At 38.5% G+C, this 23,334-nt stretch overlaps 2 protein-coding genes across 4 annotated transcripts in view; one reads left to right on the forward strand and one right to left on the reverse strand.

The window, feature by feature from the left end:
* The window catches only part of LOC138106426 (collagen alpha-1(XXVIII) chain-like), a 69,774-nt gene extending 68,728 nt beyond the window's left edge, over window positions 1-1,046 (reverse strand). For all 3 annotated transcript variants that reach the window (XM_069007009.1, XM_069007007.1, XM_069007008.1), the window contains exon 1: window positions 933-1,046. The gene's annotated coding sequence lies outside the window, so the exon portion shown is untranslated. The remainder of the gene's footprint in view (window positions 1-932) is intronic.
* Window positions 1,047-8,783: 7,737 nt separating this feature from the next.
* LOC138106427 (GATOR2 complex protein MIOS) lies at window positions 8,784-21,721 on the forward strand. The gene is made up of 11 exons (XM_069007010.1): window positions 8,784-8,868; window positions 9,800-11,166; window positions 11,364-11,462; window positions 12,385-12,642; window positions 13,477-13,646; window positions 14,968-15,033; window positions 15,644-15,802; window positions 16,564-16,716; window positions 17,892-18,096; window positions 19,166-19,295; window positions 19,509-21,721. The coding sequence occupies exons 2-11, from the start codon at window positions 9,870-9,872 to the stop codon at window positions 19,603-19,605; spliced, it is 2,634 nt and encodes an 877-aa protein (XP_068863111.1). The 5' UTR covers window positions 8,784-8,868; window positions 9,800-9,869; the 3' UTR covers window positions 19,606-21,721.
* The last annotated feature ends 1,613 nt before the right edge of the window (window positions 21,722-23,334 follow it).

The raw sequence follows: 23,334 nt of genomic DNA on the forward strand, positions 1-23,334 counted from the left end.
CATCTGGCAGAGATCAGAAAATGTTAACACTTAGAATTTTTAGACATAACAATGTGACTAGTCAAATATACATGTACCATGGTAGTTCTGATGCACATGCTATATTTGGACAGTAATGGGGTCAAATTTAGTTGTATTTCTCTGGCTAGAACATCCATAAATCTGTTACATGTTGGTCTGTAACTCGTCTCTGGGAAAAGCCTAAGCTCTTCTTCACTTCCTGCTGTGTTTTGGAAGTCCAGTAAGAATCTTGACCGTTCCACAACAGGATTGTTGATTTACAATTCAGAGCTCTTTTTTTTTTTTTTTTCACTAGTCTTGTTAGTATATATTTTCGTGGCTTTGTATTCACTTAGAAATCAAATCTGATGGAAGTAATGACTCCAGATTTACAGCGTTGTTTTTAACAGTGATACTTCTTGCAAAACTTTTTAGTACAGAAGTGTTCCAATGGCTGCCCAGAAGCACATGCTCTTAACCAGATGCTCAGCACATTCAGCTTCCAGGACTACTGAATCTGTCTAAATGCACCCATTACATGACCATACTAAAGCTCTAGTCTGCAACACAAAGTTTTATCTGTACAACTCATTTTATGTTGCTAGTGAAATTTCAAGTTAAAAAGCCTTTAGTTCCTGCATACATGCTAAGTCATCTCTTCTACTGGAAAAAATAGTGTATAACTTTTGTTCCTGGTACATACCTTCCCTCCTTGAATACTTCCTGCTATTCTCATTACTGAAACTCAAAAATGGTAAAGAAGAAATGAAAAGAGAGAGTTGACAAAGATAAGGGAGAGCTTCTATATGAAGACAGACAAAGTAAATTATGATTCTGTTGCTTGAAAAGCCACAGCTAAATGAGAATGTATACAAGTAGTAAAAAACGTGACTATTCTAGAGCACATGGATGTAAAATGTCAGAGGACTTACACTGTGGGTCAGGTTGTTCGATGGTAATGAATCACTCCAAACCGAGCCTAGAGACACTTCTGAGATAGAGTCAGAGAAGCGGGTGTTTGCTTTATTCAGTGCTGGGTGCTTGGGGGATCGCTCCTCCTAGCACACATGCCAAGCACACGGTAAGTTACAATATATGGTTGCATTTCATGCATATGCATTACATTTCTTAGAAAAGGGGTGGTTATGCAAGTAATTTCTTAGAACTCATTATTATCATTGGCATACATGAAGCGCAGGCTCAGTGCACTCTGGTGGTCGCACCAAGGAAGGCTCGAAGTCTTCCTCTGTGGTTGTTCTGGTGAAGGCCAGCAATCTTCCTCACAATGCACTTTTCACCCCTTGCTGCAGAACATGTGCAGTTATGGTTTTGCTGCCTCTGCAGTTTCTTGGCAAGCTCCAGCTGCTTTTTGTCTCTTCGATTATCTTTCTACTGTAGAACATTCTGCTTCCTAAGTTTGTGGTTAGTGCCTGCTAACCTCTAACATTTGCTACTGTATCTCTAATGCCTACACAAGTACAATGATTTTAACCCTTTCAATATCAACCAAAACTCACCGCCTTAAATTTATATTTTTCCCCCTGGTGCGCTCTTCACTCAATAAGAAAGTGAATAACTACTATAAAGAATACTAGATTTTTTTCTCTGGCCAGGAGACACTAATAGGTGAAATTTGAAATAAGTATTTTAAACAGCTTTTAAAAATCACTGTTCCTAGTACTAGATGTGTCTTAATTCAGTGCCGTTGTTACTCACACACTGTGTTAGCAAAGTTGTGATTATCTGCCTTCTTAAAACCAGATTGCAGTAAGTGTATCAAAAGGATCATTTAGTTGCTAAATATTTATGCAATGAAGATATTTATGCTATTTAAATCCTGCCCTCTGGTGTATCTACATGATAATGCATAATGATAGTAATGACAGTACTTCATACCAGGTGACTCATTCAGCATTTAATCATTTATACACACCTAGTAAAGGAGGCTACTGTCTGGGCAAAAGATTTGTGCCCTTGTAATAGAAGGTGGAAGCTAAAGACTAAGCTATCAAAAGACTAAGATACAACACTTTGAGGAGGGAGGATATCTCCTGGAAGAGAGTTCTTCTCCTGGAAGAACTGGTATTACTCCTTAGTTCCTACCTGATCCTGAGATTCTAAATACTCATTTCACACATTCCTCTCTTTTAGATACCCAGATTGAGAGCACCAGTATGATGCCTTAGGTTTTAACTTCCATATTTTTCAAATCCTGAACTGCCTAGTGTGTAACTCTGAAGTTTCTTGTAGCCTGTTAACTTCTGCTCTCTTGCGCTAGGCAGACATAACAAAGCCTCTCCAGGGCTGCTCTCCAAGGACACTCAGACTGTCCTAGGCCCAAAATGCGTAAACCAAAAGTCTCTAAAACGGGGGGCAAGCTTGGGGAAATTGCATCATTAACTGAAGCTTTAATTGGAGAATTAACCCTGATGGGCAAATGAACCAAACTTACAAAAGCGTGAAGAACTTGTGACCTGTTGTCCAACTTGGGGTCTATTTCAGCAGTAGCCTCTGGCTCCCCAGGATGTACCTTTGAAGGCCCTTCAAATCAATACCTACCTTTATTCCCTTACTCTTGTCTAATCTCTGTTTTTAGGGTGGCCTCTTCAGGCATCAAGTACATCACATGGATCTTCTGAGTACTGCAAAGTTAATAAAAGCTAAAAGTGAAGGTACTGGCAAGGCAGTATGAACTGCTGAAGTAAGTACAGTTCTAGGTTGTCAGAGAAGTGAAATGACAGTCTTGTTGCATCACTTATGTAGCACTGGCCTGAGAAGTGTTTTGCATTAGTACAAAGGTAAATTATTACTTACATTTGTAAGTAAATGGAGCAAGGATTAAAACAGTAACTGTTTAAAACAGATTCACTTTACTTCCTGACAGTCCCGTTCCTGAAATTCCATAGTTCCTGTTTGGACCAGGCCCACTTTGTTGTCCCTAAGAAAAAGAGAAACACATACCCCCACCCCCAAAAAAGAAAAAAAAAAAACAATAAAACCAAACCAAACCAAAAAACACAAAACCCACAACACCAAAAGACTTCCAAAACTCCAATTTAGAATTATTTGTGTAAATGTTTTACTTCACTGATGGCTTAAAGCAAAGATGGCCAAATGTACAGCCATTACAGGATCCATTGTGTAGCCATTTTGTGGCTACAAGAAATTGACGATTTGAATAAGGGTTTTGGTCAGCAACATGGAATATTGTTAAAATACAGCATATTTCATTTTCAAACTCTTTAAACAACCCTTTGTAAATCCTCTATGTTTCTGCTTATCATAACATGATACAGCTAAAGGAGTTCTCTAACAGCCTACAGTGAGCAAAACTGAAGAGTTACCTTTTATTTCATGAGTTTTCCTAGAAGAATATGAACTCTAATATATAGAAAGCCTGGTCCTCTGTCACATATATCTCCTGCTCTATCCTTCTAAAATCAGTATTTTTTTCACAGGTTACCTTTGGACTTTGAACACTCAAACTTTGTGATCCCTTTCGTCCAGCTATTCTTTCAGGAGCCTGGATACCCTAAAAAGATTAGCTAGGACATTAATTTCCAAACTTCCACAGATCAGTTTTCCAATTAATAGAATGAAGTAGCTGCCTGTGAAATTCTTGCTGTATTTATTTCAATTTCCCCTGCTCACATTTCTACGCATCCCACTGAATAACAAGTACAGCAACCACCACTAATACTAATGAAGTAAGTGAAACTGGGAGTTTTTTCAGTCTTATCCAAGCCTGTGCAGTTGACAAAGGCCATTCTGCCATCAAAAGAAGAGTCACCTTCCTTACTTAAAAGGCTTTTTATTTTGAATGCCTCAATTAATGAATGACCAAGGTGAAAGACCTGGTGGGCCAACTGGACCTACTGGATCCTCTGAGCCTTTTTCACCCTGAAAACATATGGCATTTGAATACAGTAACTTGCATTGTGTTTTTAACGTGAAATTGTATAAAATTAAGTGATAATCCCAACATACACAAAGAACAAAAGTATGATCTGTGCAAACAAAAGAATTTTCAGTAGAAATACTAAAGCCTGGAGGAAACAGTCTTGCAACCTGTGCCCAAAATTTAAGCAATCATGCTGCTGAATCTGTATAGTTTAGAATCTTTTTAAAGAGACATGTATTTTACATAGACCGAGAGGTATGAACTCCAGCTTCAAACGCCCTATGTAATGAATACTTTCTTCTCTTACCAAAAACCAGATAAAGCAATACTACGGGGTATGCGTTATGGCATGGAGGAGTACAACACTACATCTGAAACAATCTGCTAGGCTCCATTAAGCAACAGCTTCTGCAAGTTTAAGTAACTATAATCCAAACAAGTACTAATGTTAAAAATAGCAACGACAGAATATATACTTTTTTCTTTTTCTGTAAAGGGAGGAGCAGCAGTAGACTTAGATAACTAAATTAATATTTAACATGTCTTTAAAAATCAGTGTTAACATCACATTGCACAATAGACAAAAAAACCTCTAGCAGTATTTAGGTGTTTCTGTATTCCTGAAAGGATTTAGCTATTTTGGCTAGTTCCCGTTGCCAGACATGACACAAATACAACAAATCTCAGAGATTAACATAAACTAAATGAAAAGCCAGCCTTCCAGGAATCAAATATGAAAAAGCATAACAAAGTTGTAGGGAAAAAAGAGCTTCCAGTTAATATCTCAAAAAATATTAACTAACCTTGGTATACCTTGATCTCTTACGAATTTTAACATATCCTTAAAGAAGAAAATAAGCTCAAAATGGAGCTTCCATTGTACAAAGTCTTCACATGATCAAAAATTCTTGACAAATTCAGAGACTTGTACATAGAGCAAACTTGGAATATTTTGCAGTCAGAACAACAACAGAAAAAAAGATACATCATCCATGAAGATAAATTGCTGAAAATAGTTAAAAATATAACTGCATAAAACCAATTGTCACATATAAATTCACATTAGAAAAAAAGCATATCTTACAAGGAATATCACAGGGACTGATCACAAATATGTGCAACGCTTGAGAGGCCAAAAAATGCAGGATTAAAATGAGACTTGATGAAAGTCAAGCTGAGTTAGATCCTTAATGATTTGGGGGTTTAAATGCGTAAGTTTATTTTACCGTATCAATTGCAAGGAACAAGGAAATATAAAAAGCAGTTGTTATGCAATGGTGATGGAGAGATTAATAATTATCTAGGTACAACCTCAAAACTAAAAAAACATTGTGTATTATTTACAAATAAAGATGCTGCTATTGGACAAAGACACAAATGTGGAGACAGCTACATGCAAACGAAAAGGATAAATCAGAGCATGGAAAACAGAAGCAAAGATCCAAGAGTTTAAAAGGTTCAGAAACATTAGAGGAATTTAAAACCTCACTAATGAAATACTGCTGAAGTATTTATTTTGAGATCAACATAGAAAATACAATTTCTGCATGTGGTAGAATGATCAAATAGAAAACATCTATGTCCCAACAGTTCATGTGATCTGAGACACAGTGATCTCTCAGGTAGTAACATTCTTTTGCATTCTGAAACACCAAATAGCTCTTGTGTTTCTATTAACTTACTTTGCACCTGACATTGTAGTAGCAGCATTTACTGGTTCAAAATATAATATTTCATTTTAAAATTTCTCTGAATCTTTCTTGTGCCAAAGACACAGGAAGTACCTCTTCTGTAGCTTGTGTATTTGTTAGTTGTGTATCTGGACCATCATTAGGACTCAAGAAATGAGTAAGATGTCTGACAGTTCAGCTGCTGATGTCAGTTAAGCTGCTGATTCTCTAGTACCTAAAAAACTTACTCTTAGAATCTAAGTTAGATGATGTGATTATTGCAAGTATTAACTACATTTATAAACTGAACTCCCATATTTGCCCATGGAAATATGTTAGGAGCACACAAACTGAATTTCATCTTTGTTATAAAAAGAACCTCCAGGTGATTATTTGAAACAGCTGTGAAAAAGCCACTATGTTCCACTTCAACAGCAGCAGAGGAAATGGAATGATGAAAATGAAACAGATAAGCATGAAAATCCAGGCTTCCAATTTTGCCTTTGATATATGATAGACTACTTAATCTGAATTACTTTTCATTTTTCCACATAGTTTGGCCTATTTTATTTATTAAAACAACTTCTGAGCTCTTAAAGATTACTGTTACTAAGGAAAAAAACAACTGTTCTATGAGGAAAAGTGCTCTTAAAATGGAAGGAATATTACAATGAAATCTAAGACAACTAGTTGTTGCACTATTACATGACATTTGTGGCTTAAATTAATGAACCCTGTGAAAATTTAACACATTAAAATGTAGCTCTTTGGATAATACAAATTCTCCCCTATGCTTAGATGTCATACATGAAATCCCTATTTGTGCTTGGTCTTTGCATATTAAGTGCTTTAATTAATTTGAGCTTAATATTTTTAAATTGAATGTTAAATCAATCCATCAGTCCAGGTACACTAATCAAGTTTTTATGGTCTTCCTGTGTTTACTGTATACTTTTACAAGTGTTTTAAGATGTGTTGGATGTATTTTTTTGTTTTACTTGTATCTTGGTTTCAAGGCAGATTTTAAAAACCCCAGTTGCAACAAACAGCCCAGCCCCCATAAGCACATGACCCTTATCTCAACTAATATCACCCCTCTGACCAGGAAGAGCCATTGGTGGACAGAGATGGTCTGTCAAGGGGAAAACACCAATCGCCTTGAACCAGGGGGGTGGGCTGTGGGCGGACTGTGGGCGGAGCAAAAGCTATAAAAGGGAGAAAAGCAGACACGCCCATCTCTCAGTCTCCCTTCCTCTCCAGCTTGCTAAGGCAGTGCTGGAGAAACCTACCCCTTTCTAGGGGCTTTTAGAAATAGATTTCTTTTTGACCAGCTCAGACTGCAAGTTTTTTTTCTCTACCTGAGGTTCAGAGCTGTCTTAAGCCAAAGCTCCTGAATCCCTGCGCTCCTGGGGCATACCTCTTGAGCCACTTGGATCCCAAATTTTTATATTTTGTTAGTTTTTTTTGCAATTTTTCATTAGAGACAAGAAAAAAGACAACAGACATTGACACAAATCATGTTCAAACACATTTTTAAACTAAAGGCACTGAATACATTGAGATTATTGAAAAGATGGATGAACAACGGTTTATCATACATTTTCTTTAAAATGTTTTGCTAAGTTATAAAAACATTGGAAAGGCCATCAAAAATTACATGCCATAATTCAAAAGAGAAAGTAGGAAAATATTCAATCAGGAAGCCAAAGTATATGCAGTTCCTTTCTTTTATGAGAAAAGAAGCAAGAGAAGCAGTAAGGAACTAATGTCCTAAAGTAAGGAACTAATGTCCTGATTCTAACAGTGCTGAAGAAAACTTCTGATGCCATGAAGATTTTTGCCTTTTCTTTTATACCCCTGTTATACCTTTTTACAACTTCTGTATTCCTAGTGCTTTTTGCCTTCATTCTTGGACTTGTTTGTTAAGCTAAGAGACTAAACATTTTAGAAGCTTCGTAGCTAGAGATCAGGGTGCCCCAGACCCCAAGGTTCTCTCCAGAACACATTCTGTAAACCAAGATAGAACCATCCAGGGGAAGGTTCCTTGGGGAGGGGGGCTCACTTGAGCCTCTCATTGGGGAATCTTTGATAGATATGCTAATTAGTAAAACCTATAATGTTATACCCAATGTTGGAGAGACAGAGAGACAGAGACACAGAGACACAGAGATAGAGGGACTCAGCGGGGTGCATCTTGATGTATATTACCTGGACGTGTGCACCTAAGGATCCTTAAAATAAACACCAAGGTAAAATCCCTTTTCCCCTTCTAACCGTGTATGACTCTTGATTTTAAGACCAGGAAAAGGCATCACTTTAAAAATGTGATATTTAAATATTTCCAGGCCTGTTTCTGTATGACGAAGGAAGCTATTTTGAGAGAATCCGAAATTGTCTAATTAGTACTTCAGTTTATAATTTTTATTTCAAAAAATTTTAAAGAACATTGAAAACAAAAGGAAAAAGGTGAAACTTCACATCTCCATGGCTTGCAAAAAAACAGGTTGTAAAATCCTAATCACCTAGGAGTGAGGAAATAAGGTTTTGGTTTTGTTTTTTTTTTTTTTTTTTTTTCCCAGGTAATTTATATGTAAGAAAACTTCATTACTGTGTCATCAAATACTGGAAGAATTTGCTCAGAGATGGTTTGCAGTCCCAAAATCCCGTACTTTGGCTGTTTGAGCAGGTCCCCAGCAAGAGGGAGTGGGGTTAGACTGGATATAAGGGAGAAATTATATAGTGTGAGGGTGCTGAGGAGCTGGAACAGGCTGCCCAAAGAAGCTGTGATGTCTCATCCCTGGAAGTGTTCAAGGCCAGGCTGGACGGGGCTCTGGGCAACGTGGTACACTGGGAGGTGTCCATGGCAGAGGGCTGCTATTAGATGCTCTTTGTGGACACAGAACCGCAGAAAGTTTTCAGGCCGGCAGGGACCGCAGTAGGTGCTCTGGTGCAACCTCGCTGCTCCAGCAGGGCCACCCTAGAGCCTACTGCCGGCCGCGTCCCGAGCCTTCCCCGCTCCCTCCCGCCCGGAGCTCTCCCGGCTCCCGGCCCGGCGGGGGGCGCTGCGGCGCCCGGGGCGCGCGGGGGGGGCGGGGCACGCGACCGTCCCGCGCCAATGGGAGGGAGGAGAGCGGACAGGGCCCGGAAGCGCGCGCGCGGCGCCGCCCAGCGGAAACGCCCCGCTCGGGGGCTGCTTCCGCTTCCCCGGCGCAGCCGGAAGCCCTCGTGCGCTTCCCGTTCCCCCTGCCCGGGCGGCGGGGCCGGCTGGCGGCGCCGGGCTGCGGCCTCCGCGGGCTGGTGAGCGGCTGCCGCGCCCGGGAACGGACGGACGGAGGGAGGGAGGGAGGGTGGCGGTCTCACGGCTCCGGTCCGCTCTTGCGGCCGCCTCCGCCTTCCGTGTCTCCTGCCGGGAACGGGCTGCGGCCGGGGGCCCTGCGCCCCCTCGGAGGCGGGCGGGGGCGGGCGGGGGAGTGGCCTGCAGGCACACAGAGACGGCCCAAGTAGAGTAAATAATGCTGTTTTTTCATACCTCCCAAGTTTGCATGTCCCTGTCCAGAATGATGGAAGAGGTGTATAGGATCTGTGGGGTCTGTTGGCATGTAGGCACGTGTAGTGATTCTGGGCATGCAGCTACCGAAAGTGTAAACGGAGTTTTGACAGTAATGTGCCTATTTGAATGTTGCTGGGCCAGATACGAACGGAGACGTGGTAACATTGGGGCGGGAGCTGGGATTAGGAGCTGTACAGTAAGATGACAATTTGCATTTCTGTTGAAACCTTCCAAGATAGAAAGCCTTTATAGGCTGTGGAACGGGCTTTAGACAAAACAGACAGAGTCTAATTTTTGTCTCTTAATGCTTTTTAATTAGGCAGGGAAATTCTTTTCTAGATGTTTGAGGGAGTGGCGCTTTCCCAGCGGCACACCCACGTATCCTGACACAGCGCATCTCGGGTAATGTGTTCTTGCTTAATACTGGTGTGGAGTATGTAAACATAGCAAATCCTGTTGTCATCAGTTTGTAGGTGGCCGTGTTGGTTCTGTCTCAGTACATACATACCAGCAAAAACAACATGTGCTGTGAGGAGAATGCTTCAGGATTTGGCTTGAAGTGTGTTATGAGTTAAACCCTTGAGCTAAAAGTCATTTGGTTTTGTTTGTTTAATGATTATTTCAGATTGAAAAAGAACTGGGTTTTAATAACATTCCTACAAATTATTTTCTCAACAGTTTCCATATGCATGGATATCACCTGAATCTTCTTACCAGAGCTTAATTTGTGTGTCAATTTACCCTAGCCATGAGTGGCTCCAAACCTGATATCCTGTGGGCCCCACACCATGTTGACAGATTTGTTGTGTGTGATTCGGAACTGAGCCTTTATCACATTGACTCTGCTGTAAGTTCAGAGCTCAAGGCAGGGTCCTTGCGGTTGTCGGAAGAAACTACAGCTACACTACTGTCAATAAATTCGGATACACCGTACATGAAATGTGTGGCTTGGTATCCCAAGTATGATCCTGAATGTCTCCTTGCTGTTGGACAGGCCAATGGCCGAGTGGTACTTACCAGCCTCGGGCAAGATCACAACTCAAAATCTAAAGATTTGATAGGCAAAGAGTTTGTTCCCAAACATGCCCGGCAATGCAATACCCTCGCGTGGAACCCACTGGATAGCAATTGGCTTGCTGCTGGGTTAGATAAACATCGGGCTGACTTTTCAGTACTGATCTGGGATATCAGCAGCAAATATGCCCCAGAGACTGCAGTTGCTACAGAGAAAGTAAGGCTTTCAGCAGGAGATGCTGAAGCAGGCTTGGTAGTAACAAAACCACTGTACGAATTAGGACAGAATGATGCTTGTCTCTCTCTCTGTTGGCTTCCACGGGATCAGAAGCTGCTGTTAGCTGGAATGCATCGAAATCTGGCTATCTTTGATCTTAGGAACACAAGCCAAAAAATATTTGTAAACACCAAGGCTGTCCAAGGAGTGACTGTTGATCCCTATTTCCACGATCGTGTTGCTTCCTTCTATGAAGGTCAGGTTGCCATATGGGATTTAAGAAAGTTTGAAAAACCTGTTTTGACCTTGACAGAGCAACCAAAACCCTTAACAAAAGTTGCATGGTGCCCAACAAGGACTGGACTGTTAGCTACATTAACAAGGGATAGTAATATCATTAGACTGTATGACATGCAGCATACTCCCACACCTATTGGAGATGAAACTGAGCCAACAATAATTGAAAGAAGTGTCCAACCATGTGAAAATTACATTGCTTCATTTGCCTGGCATCCCACAAATCAAAATCGAATGGTAGTAGTGACTCCCAACAGGACTATGTCTGACTTCACAGTGTTTGAAAGAATTTCTCTTGCGTGGAGCCCAGTGACATCCTTAATGTGGGCTTGCGGACGACATTTGTATGAGTGTACAGAAGAAGGAAAGGCTAGTTCCTTGGAAAAAGATATAGCAACCAAAATGCGGCTCAGAGCTCTGTCAAGGTATGGTCTTGATACCGAACAAGTTTGGAGAAATCACCTCCTAGCTGGAAATGAAGATCCTCAGCTGAAATCGCTTTGGTACACTCTGCATTATATCCTTTATTTTATTGTAGTTTTTGTCCTAAGGAAGTAATATACCTTTATATGTAAACCACTTACATAAAATGCATTAAAATCTTTAAATACAATGCAACGTCCTGTAAATACTTTGCATATCTTAACAGGATGTGACTTTAAATTTTTAAAAACATTTTTTGGGAAAAATTAAGCTTCCTATACATGAAAATACTTATGAAGCAGTATACTGAAGATATGGATCAAAAACTTACAGGAAACAAAGGTCCCTTAGTTTATGCTGGCATTAAATCAATTGTGAAGTCATCTTTGGGTAAGAATGTTCCAACTTTGCTAAGTACTGTTGTATAATGTTTGCAAAATGATGCACTCATGCGTTGTCTTTGGCAATTGTTCAAAGACGCTATTTAAAAATATTGAAACAAATATTTTGAAACAAAATATTGTGTTTTAATAATGTAAGTTAACAGTAATTTCCAGAGTTTTCAGTGTTCTTTGAAAGTTAGTAATTGTAAAAGCATAGTATCCTCAGAGGAAAATCTTTGAACTATTTCAAACATTTGAGTTTTGAAGTTTTGACTATGGCACTAAGTATTCTTGCTCCCTGCATAACTATTATATTTTTCAAAGCTCCACATCAGGGTGTAGTTCTAGAAAGGTGACTTTGCTGTCACTGCTAATGTATTAAGTACATTTATGCAACTATGTTTAAGTAAGCTGGCCTGTTCTGAAGTGGTGATCACCCCGGGTTCGTCACATTCTGCCTCTCATGCTCACTGAAGTTTTTCTTAGTATAATATATTACTTGAATATTTCCTTCTGATTTCAATATATGTCTTATTAATAAATATGTTCCTTGGAGCAAAAAAGGAGTCTTCAGTGGTGGGAAAGCTTCTAACACATTGATGCTGGCTGAGAACTGGTAGAGCAGATGCTTGAACCTGTATTATGTATCTTCAATGTGAACATACTGAAAACTCCTGTCAAATGTAACAAATGGTAGAAGAAAGAAAAAAGACTGATGAATATGTGTCAAGCTTAGGTGCATAATTTTTAGCAGATCAAAATAATTTTGTGGTTGCTGCTTCTTACCATGGAGTTTTAAGCAATGTTGAAGTACTAAAATGTGATAGTCAGTTTTTGTACCCTGCTTTATGATTGAAATCAAAGTGTTGTGTTGTGATGGTGATTGAAATTGTGATTTAAGCATAATTCAACTTATTTCCCATTTCTAGGAACAACAGAGAACCTCAGGCACAGCAGGAGTGGATCTGATAGACAGGCAGATATTATTCAGTATCTGAGTGAGGAGAGATCTTTGGCTTTGCAGCTCTGTGGGTGGATAAAGAAGGGAACAGACTTAGATGTGGAACCTTTCCTAAATTCATTGGAACAGGAAGGAGACTGGGAGCGAGCTGCTGCTGTAGCACTTTTCAACTTGGACATACGGCGAGCAATACAAATTCTGAATAAAGGGGCTTCCTCAGGAAAAGGTGTGTATTGTGTTTAGTCTTTTATTTTGGCTCTGTATTACGTTAGATTTTTTCAGTTAACAGAATTATGGAAGATAGTTGGGAAGAGATGCCTGTTGTATTATGAAATTGTTACTTGAAGCACTTGTATTGGAGCTTGGCAAATCCTGATATTTCACTCATCAGACTACCATATGCCATACTGTCTAGTTAAAATAGATCATATGTTTCAGAATTTCATACTGATAAAAAACCCAGAAAGACATATGTTCAGAACTAGGGATTCTTTTTACTTCGATGGAGTTGCTGGGGGAAAGAGTGTCTGTCTGTGCTTTCCATAGGGAGGATTCAGAGTGAAGACATGCTTCTTTCAAATTTAAGAATAAAATTGAACTTTCTGACAGAATGAGTATTTAGCTTAAATAGTTTTTGTGTTTTTAGGAAACTTCTTAGCTTGAAACTTTTATATAAAATTTCCATCCTCCAGCTAGGTCTGTCAAACGATGGCTAGATATACAATCCTGTCTTTTCACTTCCTGTGGGTATGAATTATGATAATGAAAATCTTCTATGATAGTTATTTCAAAATACCACAAGCAGTGTGATGTTGTTTAAAGAGGTTGTCATGCATGTAGATGCTAACTTACCTGAACAGAGGCATTTAAAGCAGAAGCTACTATACATGGTAGTGTAGGCACATTAATTTCAGGTAGTGTTAATTCAACTGCATTTTGTGTTGCATCCTGACCAAACATTGTGTTTCAGATGGATGCTTTTATTTACAGTTTTAACTGGAGTTTTTTAAGTCCTTAACTTGAATAATAATTGTTTCGCTGATTCCTTTGCATAAAACAGGTGATCTAAACCTTAATGTAGTAGCAATGGCTCTATCAGGCTACACAGATGAGAAGAACTCACTTTGGAGAGAAATGTGCAGTACTCTAAGACTGCAATTGAACAATCCCTATTTGTGTGCTATGTTTGCTTTCCTGACGAGTGAGTCTGGTTCATATGATGGTGTTTTGGTGAGTAAATTTCTGTATGTTAGGTTAAAATTTCTTTATGCAATAGGAGCGTGTAGATATATGCACATATGTAGGGGGAGTCCTATATACTCCAAGAATTGATCAAATTAGAATGTATTCTTTTATCCTGGTGCTGGCAAATAGCATTTCTTTCTGCTAAACAGACATTTCATATTTGGTGAATGTTATCTTAGTAAACAAATCATGCACGAACAACCAAAATATCCATTATAGTTAACACATCTTTTTAGAGGAATTTGATTTTTAGTATGGAGTTATTAAACCACTAGAAATACATTATCAAAATAATATAAGCAGTGGAAAGAAACAGAAGACAGATCAATAATAGAACTGCAAAAAGCAGACTAAATGCAGGGGAGTTTGCAGGACTTTCATCAAGCTATATTTGCATTGAATTATATTTTCTTTTCCCTTGCTTACTTGTTAAAATAATTTCACTGTGTTGAAACAGTAAATAGAATATTCCAGGTCTTCTGAAACTGATACAGAATTACCATTTAAAAGGCAAACTAAATCTTTAATCATGTTATAGTTTGAGCCTTTGGAGGAGTTAACATACTTTATTCCTGGTTAGAGAACAGTAGAAATACTTGATTCAGTAGGAATTATTTAGCCCGGGAGAGGACTCCTGTAATGCAGCAGCGCAGTTGGCCCAAAGCTGTTGAAAGCAAAGTTGTCATAATTTGATGCTTTTAGTGTAATGAAAGTATTTTTTTTCTTCAGTGTTGCATCTAGTGAAATGATTAAAAAGCAGAAGGTAAATATTGATGCACTGCTGAAGCTCAAGTGTTAATATACTTATGATAAATTTGTTCTGGATGTTTACTTTGTGTTTGCTTGGGGTGTTTTGTTGCTTTGTTTGTTAACTTTTATTTGCAATTTAAGGAAGGAATGGAGTGGTTAGGCTAGTTATTTTGTAAATATAGTAAAGGAAGCTTGCTTTGTTTTTCTTCTTGTGACTTGGTGGGACTCTTGGCTATACATGCTGGAAGCACTAAGTTCTCTACAGGACTTGCAAAGTTTATTTTTGTAGAGTTTCATAAACCTTGTAGGATGTGTTTTACCAGGCTTTCCTGGGAGATTGTTCCCGTATCTGCAGTCTTCCTCTGATACCTGTATCTGAGTACAAACAAGTAAGCTGATATTTAGAGTTAGCTTTCTCCTGATGTCATGCTTTCTTTGTACACAATCAATTTCATTGTATTTGTTAGATGGTAGTGCAAGTGCTCTGATTTTTACAATGTATTGGAAAAATGGAAACATGCGTCTGATATTGGTATTCCCATTTTTCTCTCTGAAGTATGAAAATAATGTAGCTGTACGAGACAGAGTGGCATTTGCTTGCAAGTTCCTCAATGATGCTCAGGTAAGTTTGTGGTTGCACATTTAAACAAACTTTTATACTGTGCTTAATTCAGAGGCAGAAGAAACTGGGCTAGAGGGGTGAACAGTAGAAATAATGAGTCGTGAGTGATTCGTTTTTTCTTATCACAGTAGTATATAAGGTATGGTATCTGGTTTTTAGTTTGTATTTTCAGCACGATTTTTGATTTGGTTGTTGGTTGGTTGGTTTGGGGGCTTTATTGGTTTTATTGTTGTTTTGGAAGTTTTTGTGAGTATTCATTACATGGTAGTTTAAATGCAATTGCATCAACTGTATACCTGTCCTACTGGATGATATTTCTACTTACTCAGTATTTATTTCCAGGCATTAATGTTTTCTCAAATTAAGGTTTGGTTTTACAGCAGGAATGTTCTATTTTAAATTCACCAAAGTATTCTAAGAGCACATAACCTCTCTTTCCATTTTCTATCAGGAAGCTTAAAGTTTGTGTATAAACATGTGGTTTCATGCAGTGTCATACAACATAGTAATTTAACTTTTTCTGCATAACATCCAGCAACACGGCATTCTGTTAGCAGCAGACACTGTTTTTACTTATATTTATATATTTCTTCATACATATTTTTTATAGCTCAACAGGTTTATTGAAAAGCTGACAAATGAAATGAAAGAGGCTGGGAATTTGGAGGGAATACTGTTAACAGGGCTGACAAAAGATGGAGTTGACTTGATGGAAAGTTATGTTGACAGAACTGGAGATGTCCAGACAGCAAGCTATTGCATGCTACAGGTTAGTGTTTCACTCCAAAATAAAGTTCATGGAGGAAAACTAAACATAGTTTCTTTATCAGCATAGTGTTGAATTTTGTGAACTAAGAAGTATTTTCTGTACTAAATTGGGACAATTGGGGTTTTTTTGGTGGAGTCATCGGAAACTCAGTGTTAACTAACAAGCATGTGTCTTCACCCTCTCTGGTTGAGATAGCTTGAGGAGATAGCAGGGGAAAGAGACAGAAGAAAATCAGTCCTTTTCACTAGCTGAGCTGGGAATACCCATTTATCTGCTTATTGCTGGGGTGTTTCCTGATGTTTTCATTATTTTCTTTTGCTTTCAGGATTTTGGTAGAGAACAAAGGTGAGGGTTTTGTTGGTTTGTTTGTTTGTAGGCTTTGGGTTTGTTTGTTTTTTATAAGGGGCATACCTTGGCCGTTACACAGTAGCAGCTATTGCCAGCAGTGTATTTAACTGCATATGCAATCATGACAGTGATATAGACTGTGATATGTGACAGAACTTTCAAATCCTTCATCTCACAGATGTAAGTTCTTAGGAAGATATAGCAGCACAAGTATTTTCAACCGGAGAGAAACTGAAAAAAATCTTTATCAAACTCACATTACAGTTTAACAGAAAATTCATCTTCTTCAGGATAAATTACACTATATTATTTCTTATATCTTGTAGTACACTTCGTAAAGCCTTTTGAAAAACTGAGTAATATGTATTGTGTGTCTTCAGTGTATATCTGACATTTTTTCCTGCCTGATTTAGGGTTCTCCATCAGATGTACTTAAGGATGAAAGGGTTCAGTACTGGATTGAGAACTACAGGAATCTTTTAGATGCTTGGAGGTTTTGGCATAAACGTGCAGAATTTGATATCCATAGAAGTAAGCTGGATCCCAGCTCAAAGCCTTTAGCCCAGGTAAATATAAAACTTACATGAAGTATGACCAGTCCAGAAAGGAATGTGGCATGGTACTTCTGTAAAAAAAACCTTGCTGGCCATATCTGGGTTTTCATGAGGATTTATGTGCAAAAGAAAGATTTCAACTAAGCCTGCCCTAATAAAAAGAGGTGTCACTTTTCTTTTCAAGTAACAGGTCTTTCAGAAACTGTAACCTTATCAACACTTTACTTCTGGGGAAACTGGAAACTCTTCTGATTTTTTTTTTTTTTTTTGATACATCAGAGATGTATCATCCAGCTGAATTCAGTGTCAGGGTGAGACTGATGCTGAAACCATGGAACTAGTTCAAATTACCTTTAATTGTAAAAAACTCAAAGCTGTTTTGAAGCCCTTGAACCTGACACTAAAGTGAACAGCAGCAACTTTCATTATCAGTTCTGAACACATGCTGACCCAAAAACTAATTCCCTTCCCAAATGCTATCTTCTTAACATCTGGTGGCAGTTTTAGCCGACATGGTCTTACCATCGCACCTTTTACTCTCTTATGGCTGCTAAGTATGTTCATTACAGGCTTTGGGGCCTGGGAGTTTCTGAGGAAAGCTGGTTTTGAATTCATTTATCAGTCACAGCTGTTTAAGCAGAGCTGTTCCAAGTGGGAGGGAGTTGAGTTTACTGCTCCTTCCTTATGTGGTTAACATAAACAGCCCCTAAAGAGTTTAAAATATGTGCTCCTTGGTATCAAGTCACAACTTGTGACATGAAGGATGCAGATAAATAATACTAGGGAAATCCTTATGTTGGGGACTGTAGTGTGAGTCATCTGACTGTAAGGATGGAGAGACCAGACTTTATATAGTAAGTTGAATAAACCTAATTTCTTCCATTACTGAAGATACGGCTTTTATTATCTTAAATAATATATTTCAAAGTTTTAACAATTGTGCATGTTTTTATGTGCTTTTGAAGTAAGTGAGCATCATTAAGTCCTTCTTCTCAAGGCTGTGTGCCTCATCTATAAGCCAAGATGTTAAGAACTCCTTCACAAGTAGCTTTAGCTTTCCAGGGCACTCTAGAATATCTGGTAAATAAATGTTTACTAGTATTACATACTAGCTTGAATGGATTCACTCACAGGTGTAGCAAAAGTGGAACCAAACCAAAAAATTAATGGGCATTTGTTCTCTTTAGGTGTTTGTGAGTTGCAATTTCTGTGGGAAATCAATCTCTTACAGCTGTTCAGCTATTCCTCATCAGGGGCGAGGTTTTAGCCAATATGGAGTCAGTGGTTCACCAACCAAGTCAAAAGTTACGAGCTGCCCTGGTTGCCGCAAGCCCCTTCCCCGCTGTGCACTTTGCTTGATAAATATGGGAACACCAGTTTCCAGCTGTCCAGGTATGACACAGTGGGTTTTAGTTATTCAGCTACAGTACTAGTTAAATTAGCAGTTCCTATTGGAAGATCTTCTGTTGCACTTTTTTTTTTCTATTTGTGATTATACTGTAAATATTCATACTCATCATTTTGAAGGGAGAAGGATCATAATTGAGAATTTGTTTACATGCCATCTAATTTTATGATGAAACCTTTGTTTCAATTCTTAAGGGTCAGACAGTATGCATAGTTACTTGGTTCTGGCAGTTTTCTGTGAAATTGTCAGTCAAATTCCATGGTTAGGTTGATGTAGAGATCCAAGTATTGTGGGGGTCAGTATTGTGAGCTTTACAACTGAAAGAAATAGGGAGTGTGTTTTCTTGAGATTAATTGTAGGGATGCTACACAAATCTTCTAATGTAAATGAATTAATTTTTAGGAGGAAGAGAGATGTGTGCTTTCTGTTACTAAGATGAAAGAAAGCAGGGGTCATGCTGTCACAGCTAAGAGATATTATGACTAGAATATTTTAGTTCTTAATGCCTTTGGCTCAGCATTATATAATGTCTAAATGAAAAGGATTTTGACCATATTTTTAAGTCAGTCTTGTTACAGAGCCCTGAACAGCTGTACAGTTGTCGTGTTTATTTATCTCTTCTCATTCTTTCACTGATCTTTGTTATGACTTCTATATTTTACTTGTTCCAATTCATAACTTAGATATTGTTGATTTTCTTTTTTTAAAGCAGAAGATTTCATGTGCAGCAGAATAGGCCCATAATTCACTGGAATGTAAATCAATCAATAAAGCATAAATCACCATTGAAGGATATTCTGTCTGTAAAACTTGTTTAATAGGCAAGTTTAGCATGTCCATGAGATGTGAAGCAACAGCTCAGCAGTCTTAATTCTTTTTTGACATTCTTCCATGTCTTAATATTTTTACTGACTTCTCTTTTAAAATCAGGCTGCTTTTTCACACAATATCCCTAATTTCAAAACTATTTTAGTGATGTTGCTGGAACTGAAATACAAATGAAGTGTAATGATTTACAGCCATATTTGTGGGGGTGGGTTTTTCTCTGCACAGGAGGATCCAAGTCAGATGAAAAAGTGGATCTTAGCAAAGACAAGAAGTTAGCCCAGTTCAACAACTGGTTTACTTGGTGTCACAACTGTAGGCATGGTGGACATGCTGGTCATATGCTGAGCTGGTTCAGGTAAGTTGATGTTAAATTTTTGTTATTTCACATATGTGTGCTGCACTGAGTAGAACATGCCTCCTTCCCTGTATCTATCATTATAAAGTTTAAATAGTAAAACTGAACTATGATACTGAGTTTTTCTGAGATACTACACCTCTGCACATAGTTAAATGTATAATTGCAAAATTATTTTACCTCTTTTTTCTTTTTTCGGCTGTTGCTATTTAGGGACCATACTGAGTGCCCAGTTTCTGCCTGCTCTTGTAAGTGTATGCAGCTGGATACAACAGGGAATCTCGTTCCAGCAGAGACTGTCCAGGCGTAAATACTATTAGAAAATGTGTGGCTCTCTAATGGATGTCCATCATAGTCCAAGCATATACTTTAGACAAAGGTAATTTGTGACTTACTGTGAAAAAATAAATTGCTATCAGAGTAGTAAAATGATGTGTGTATGACTGTGCTTGGTAGAAACAGGTATTCCTGAAGTGAGCCTCTAGGTACAGTGCGTGGCCCTTATACAGAGGACTGAAGAAAAGCACTCCTGGAATTGTGGACTCTTTGGATTTGCTAAAATCCAAAGACCTTTATTAAAAAAGTTTTCCAGATAATGCTGATTGGCCCCAAAGCTGAGTTTATATGCTGTGAAAGCAGACCTTCAAAAGAAACACTTGAAAAGTGTCCTTCAGAAGATGGCAAAGTGGTGCTGTGGATTCCTCTGTTCATTGTTTGATCACACTCTCTTGTATGCAAATGATTGTTTCCTTGTAAGTTCATTCAAAGTGCCACTGTCAACTGTATTCTAAAGATTTTTTTTTAAGAAAAATCCATTTCTTTCTCTTCCCAGGTTTTGTTTATGGTAAAGCAACGTCTTTGCAATTCAGGTTCTTACTTAACCAGCCTATATATCTAGCTGATGCAAATTCTAATGCTAAAGAGTGGGGGTTTTCTCTTCTAGCAATGACTGTGTCCTAGAGAAGAGTTCCCTGAGAAGTCATGTGACTGTTTCAGTGCAGAGTGCAGGTAAACTATAGGAGGTTGTCTCTGATAACTTTTTAACTTAGTACTGTGAAGGTCTGAAATCTCAAGGACTGGAGACTTGTAGATACGTAAGTTTTAAACTGCGTGCAGAGTTTTGACTACAGAAGTATTTGCAGACTTTGAGATAACCAGCATTTCCCTGTACTTCAGAAATATACTGGGAAGTATGGAATCAACCTGTATAAATCCTGCTTCTGGTCACTAGTGGACACTCATCTGCTCCCAAAAGGCTGTGCAATTCTAAGTAATTGGTCAGAGTACTTCTAGATGTGTTATCTGCTGGAATTAAGATTATTTATTGACTTGAGAGCGCGTCAATGATATTTTGCTAATACTGTGCTATGAGCTAATTGGTATTGTTGTCCTTGACTTTGTAGGCAACAAAATTCACACAAATTAGGGAAAAAAACCAAACCTGTTTTAAGGTATGTGATAATAACATCAGTTTACTTGGTGTGTGTTAATTTACAGTATATGAGTTACTCAACACTTGTGTGCTATGAAATACTAAATGGAATGCTAGCAATAAACTGGTACTGTTTGCCAGGACTGTGAAAATTGGTGTTTTAAAAGAGAATATATTGCAATATACCACTCATTCTCTGTGCTCTAGTGTAGTTTCAAGAAGATAAAATGTGGAAGTGTTTTCTGTGGGTGTACAAGATTACATGCAAGACTTTGGGTTCTATTTTCTGATTCAGTATTAATGTTGTAATGCATCTGCATTTATTTTGATCTAAAATTGGCAAAGATCTTTTTTTAAATTAAAAATCTAAGAGGTACTTGATATTTTTAGGCATGGGAGAGCAGTTCCTTTTTTTTCTTTTTAGAATATTTATTTCTCTTTCCAGTATTTTTGCACACTTCATGTTGCTGTTGAAGAGCTCTTCAAAATGTTCTCCATTTATAAATGTAAATTGGGGCTTACTGTATGATACCCTATTTATATAAATACAGGCAATAAAGCTTTTGCTTTATGGAAATTAGGATTTGTAAGTGTCAAGTGTTTGGTTTTTATTCTTGTGTAGTATCATTTGATAAATTTTCCTGATAATTTCCATGTTGAGGTGAATGCAACTACCAACATAAAGTGTCTCGTTTCCTCATGTAAAGAAAAATCATCTATAACGTTTTCACCTCAACTGTAACTGTGTGTCAAATTCTATCGAGTTAAATTACGTGCTCACTTTATTTAATACTCATCTTGGAAATGTTTTGAATTAAGAATATGCATATTCTGGCACAGTATCACTGTGAGTTTTGGCTGTTGCAATTAGTAATCAGGCTTTCAGGTCAGTAATTACACTGTTTGCAAATTTACAAAGCAAGAGCTGTATGTTTTTTAATTACCAAATTTTTTCCTTGTTTTGCTTTAGAATTAATAAAACTGTAATTCTGTGGGTGATTTCTTGTTTTCTAACAAGAAGTGTAGCTACGAACATTTTATTAGCTGCAGTTACTTCTGCATTTACTGTTGCCTGGTATATCTCAGCTCAACTCTGCTGAAGGTGGCCTTGCATGCTAAAATGTCTTGATCCTGTGGCTCACGCTGATTGCATTTCATTGTTTTAATTTCATTAGATGCTCCAGCCTTGTAGCCCTTCCTTGATTAAGCACAAGCACTTTATCATCACACACACAGGCCCCTTGCTTATGAGCACTACACGTGTTGTGCACGTCCATGCCCAAGCCAGGACAGCAGAGCAGGGTGAGCCATGAGCCCAGCACATGGGTACCAAGTCTCAGAAGTCAGTAATGAATGGAGGGGGAGCAGTCCTGTTCCAAAGAGCATAGACTGGTAGAAGTCCGTTCTGATTACAGCATTCACTTCGTACCCCCCTTCTCTTCTCCCAGGTTCCCTCAATTCACCAGCCTCCTCCCAAAGAAGCCACCAGCTCCTCTTCACACCTTCCATTACTGGGCTGCTGTTGGCCCTGGCTTTGGTGACATCCCTCTCTGGTGTTTATGATACAGTTGCCCTGGTGTCTCCCCTTCAGTCAGCGACCCACAAAGCCCCTACTTCCCGTTTTATTATCTGTGAGGTCTGGCAGTTTCTCACCTTTCATTGTGTGTGTGATGCCTGGGGCCCTGCTAACCATCAGGCCTAGTTGACAGCAGGCCCCATGGTTATGTCTTTCCCTTGGTATCTGTAGTGGCTGGCAGTTTTCCGTGTGGTAATGTAGGAAATTATGCTGGTAAATGCATGTATGACCTGAGCACTACTCTAATACCAAAAATGTTTTACAGTTCCTTGCATTGCTGTCTGGTTTGTACAGCCACATAGCCAGGACAGGCTATTTATTCACAGAGCCTGATACTCTGTAGAGAAGCAGATGAATAAAAAGCACATAGGGGAAACTTTTATTTGTGTACAGATTGCCCAGCCACCTTTCACTGCTGCAGGACTGCATGAACAAGAAGAGTCTCGACTGACAAAGGGAAACCAGCATTTCCTACTTGGTGTGTTCAAACTTTCCCTCACAAGACCTCATACCCCAGGCTGGTCTCGGTGAAGTGCTAAAGCCATCTAGTGGCAGGCTGCTCCATTTGGGCATGGGTGGTCTGGGTAACTAACTGTACATAACATTTTACAAAGTATTATATACACACACAAAATACAAATTTTCTAAAGCAGAATGGACAAAATATTTTTAAATGCTAGGAAAATATGCATGCAGTTATTAAGAATGACATTTGATTCTACTGAGCACTAAAATACTTGGTGACAGAGCATGGTATTATGCCACATGGACCTTCTGTTTGCTGTAGGAGACTGATTCCTACTTCAGAAGACCTCCTTCCTAGTGACAGTAACTGTGTCACTGTCTGTCTTCTAGGTGGGGAGAAACTTGATCATCTCTCCAGTTTGTAGTGAGCTCAACTTGTAAGTTTTTGAAAACATATTCCTTGACTGAAAAAAGAGATGGCTATAAATAAGCACAAAGCTAGCAGTCTTATTAAGGCACTTATTAAATCTAGCTACTAAACCTGAAACCTGTTTGTACAAAAGCTT

Source organism: Aphelocoma coerulescens, chromosome 2 (assembly GCF_041296385.1).
Source record: "Aphelocoma coerulescens isolate FSJ_1873_10779 chromosome 2, UR_Acoe_1.0, whole genome shotgun sequence".
NCBI classification, from domain to species: Eukaryota; Metazoa; Chordata; class Aves; order Passeriformes; family Corvidae; genus Aphelocoma; species Aphelocoma coerulescens.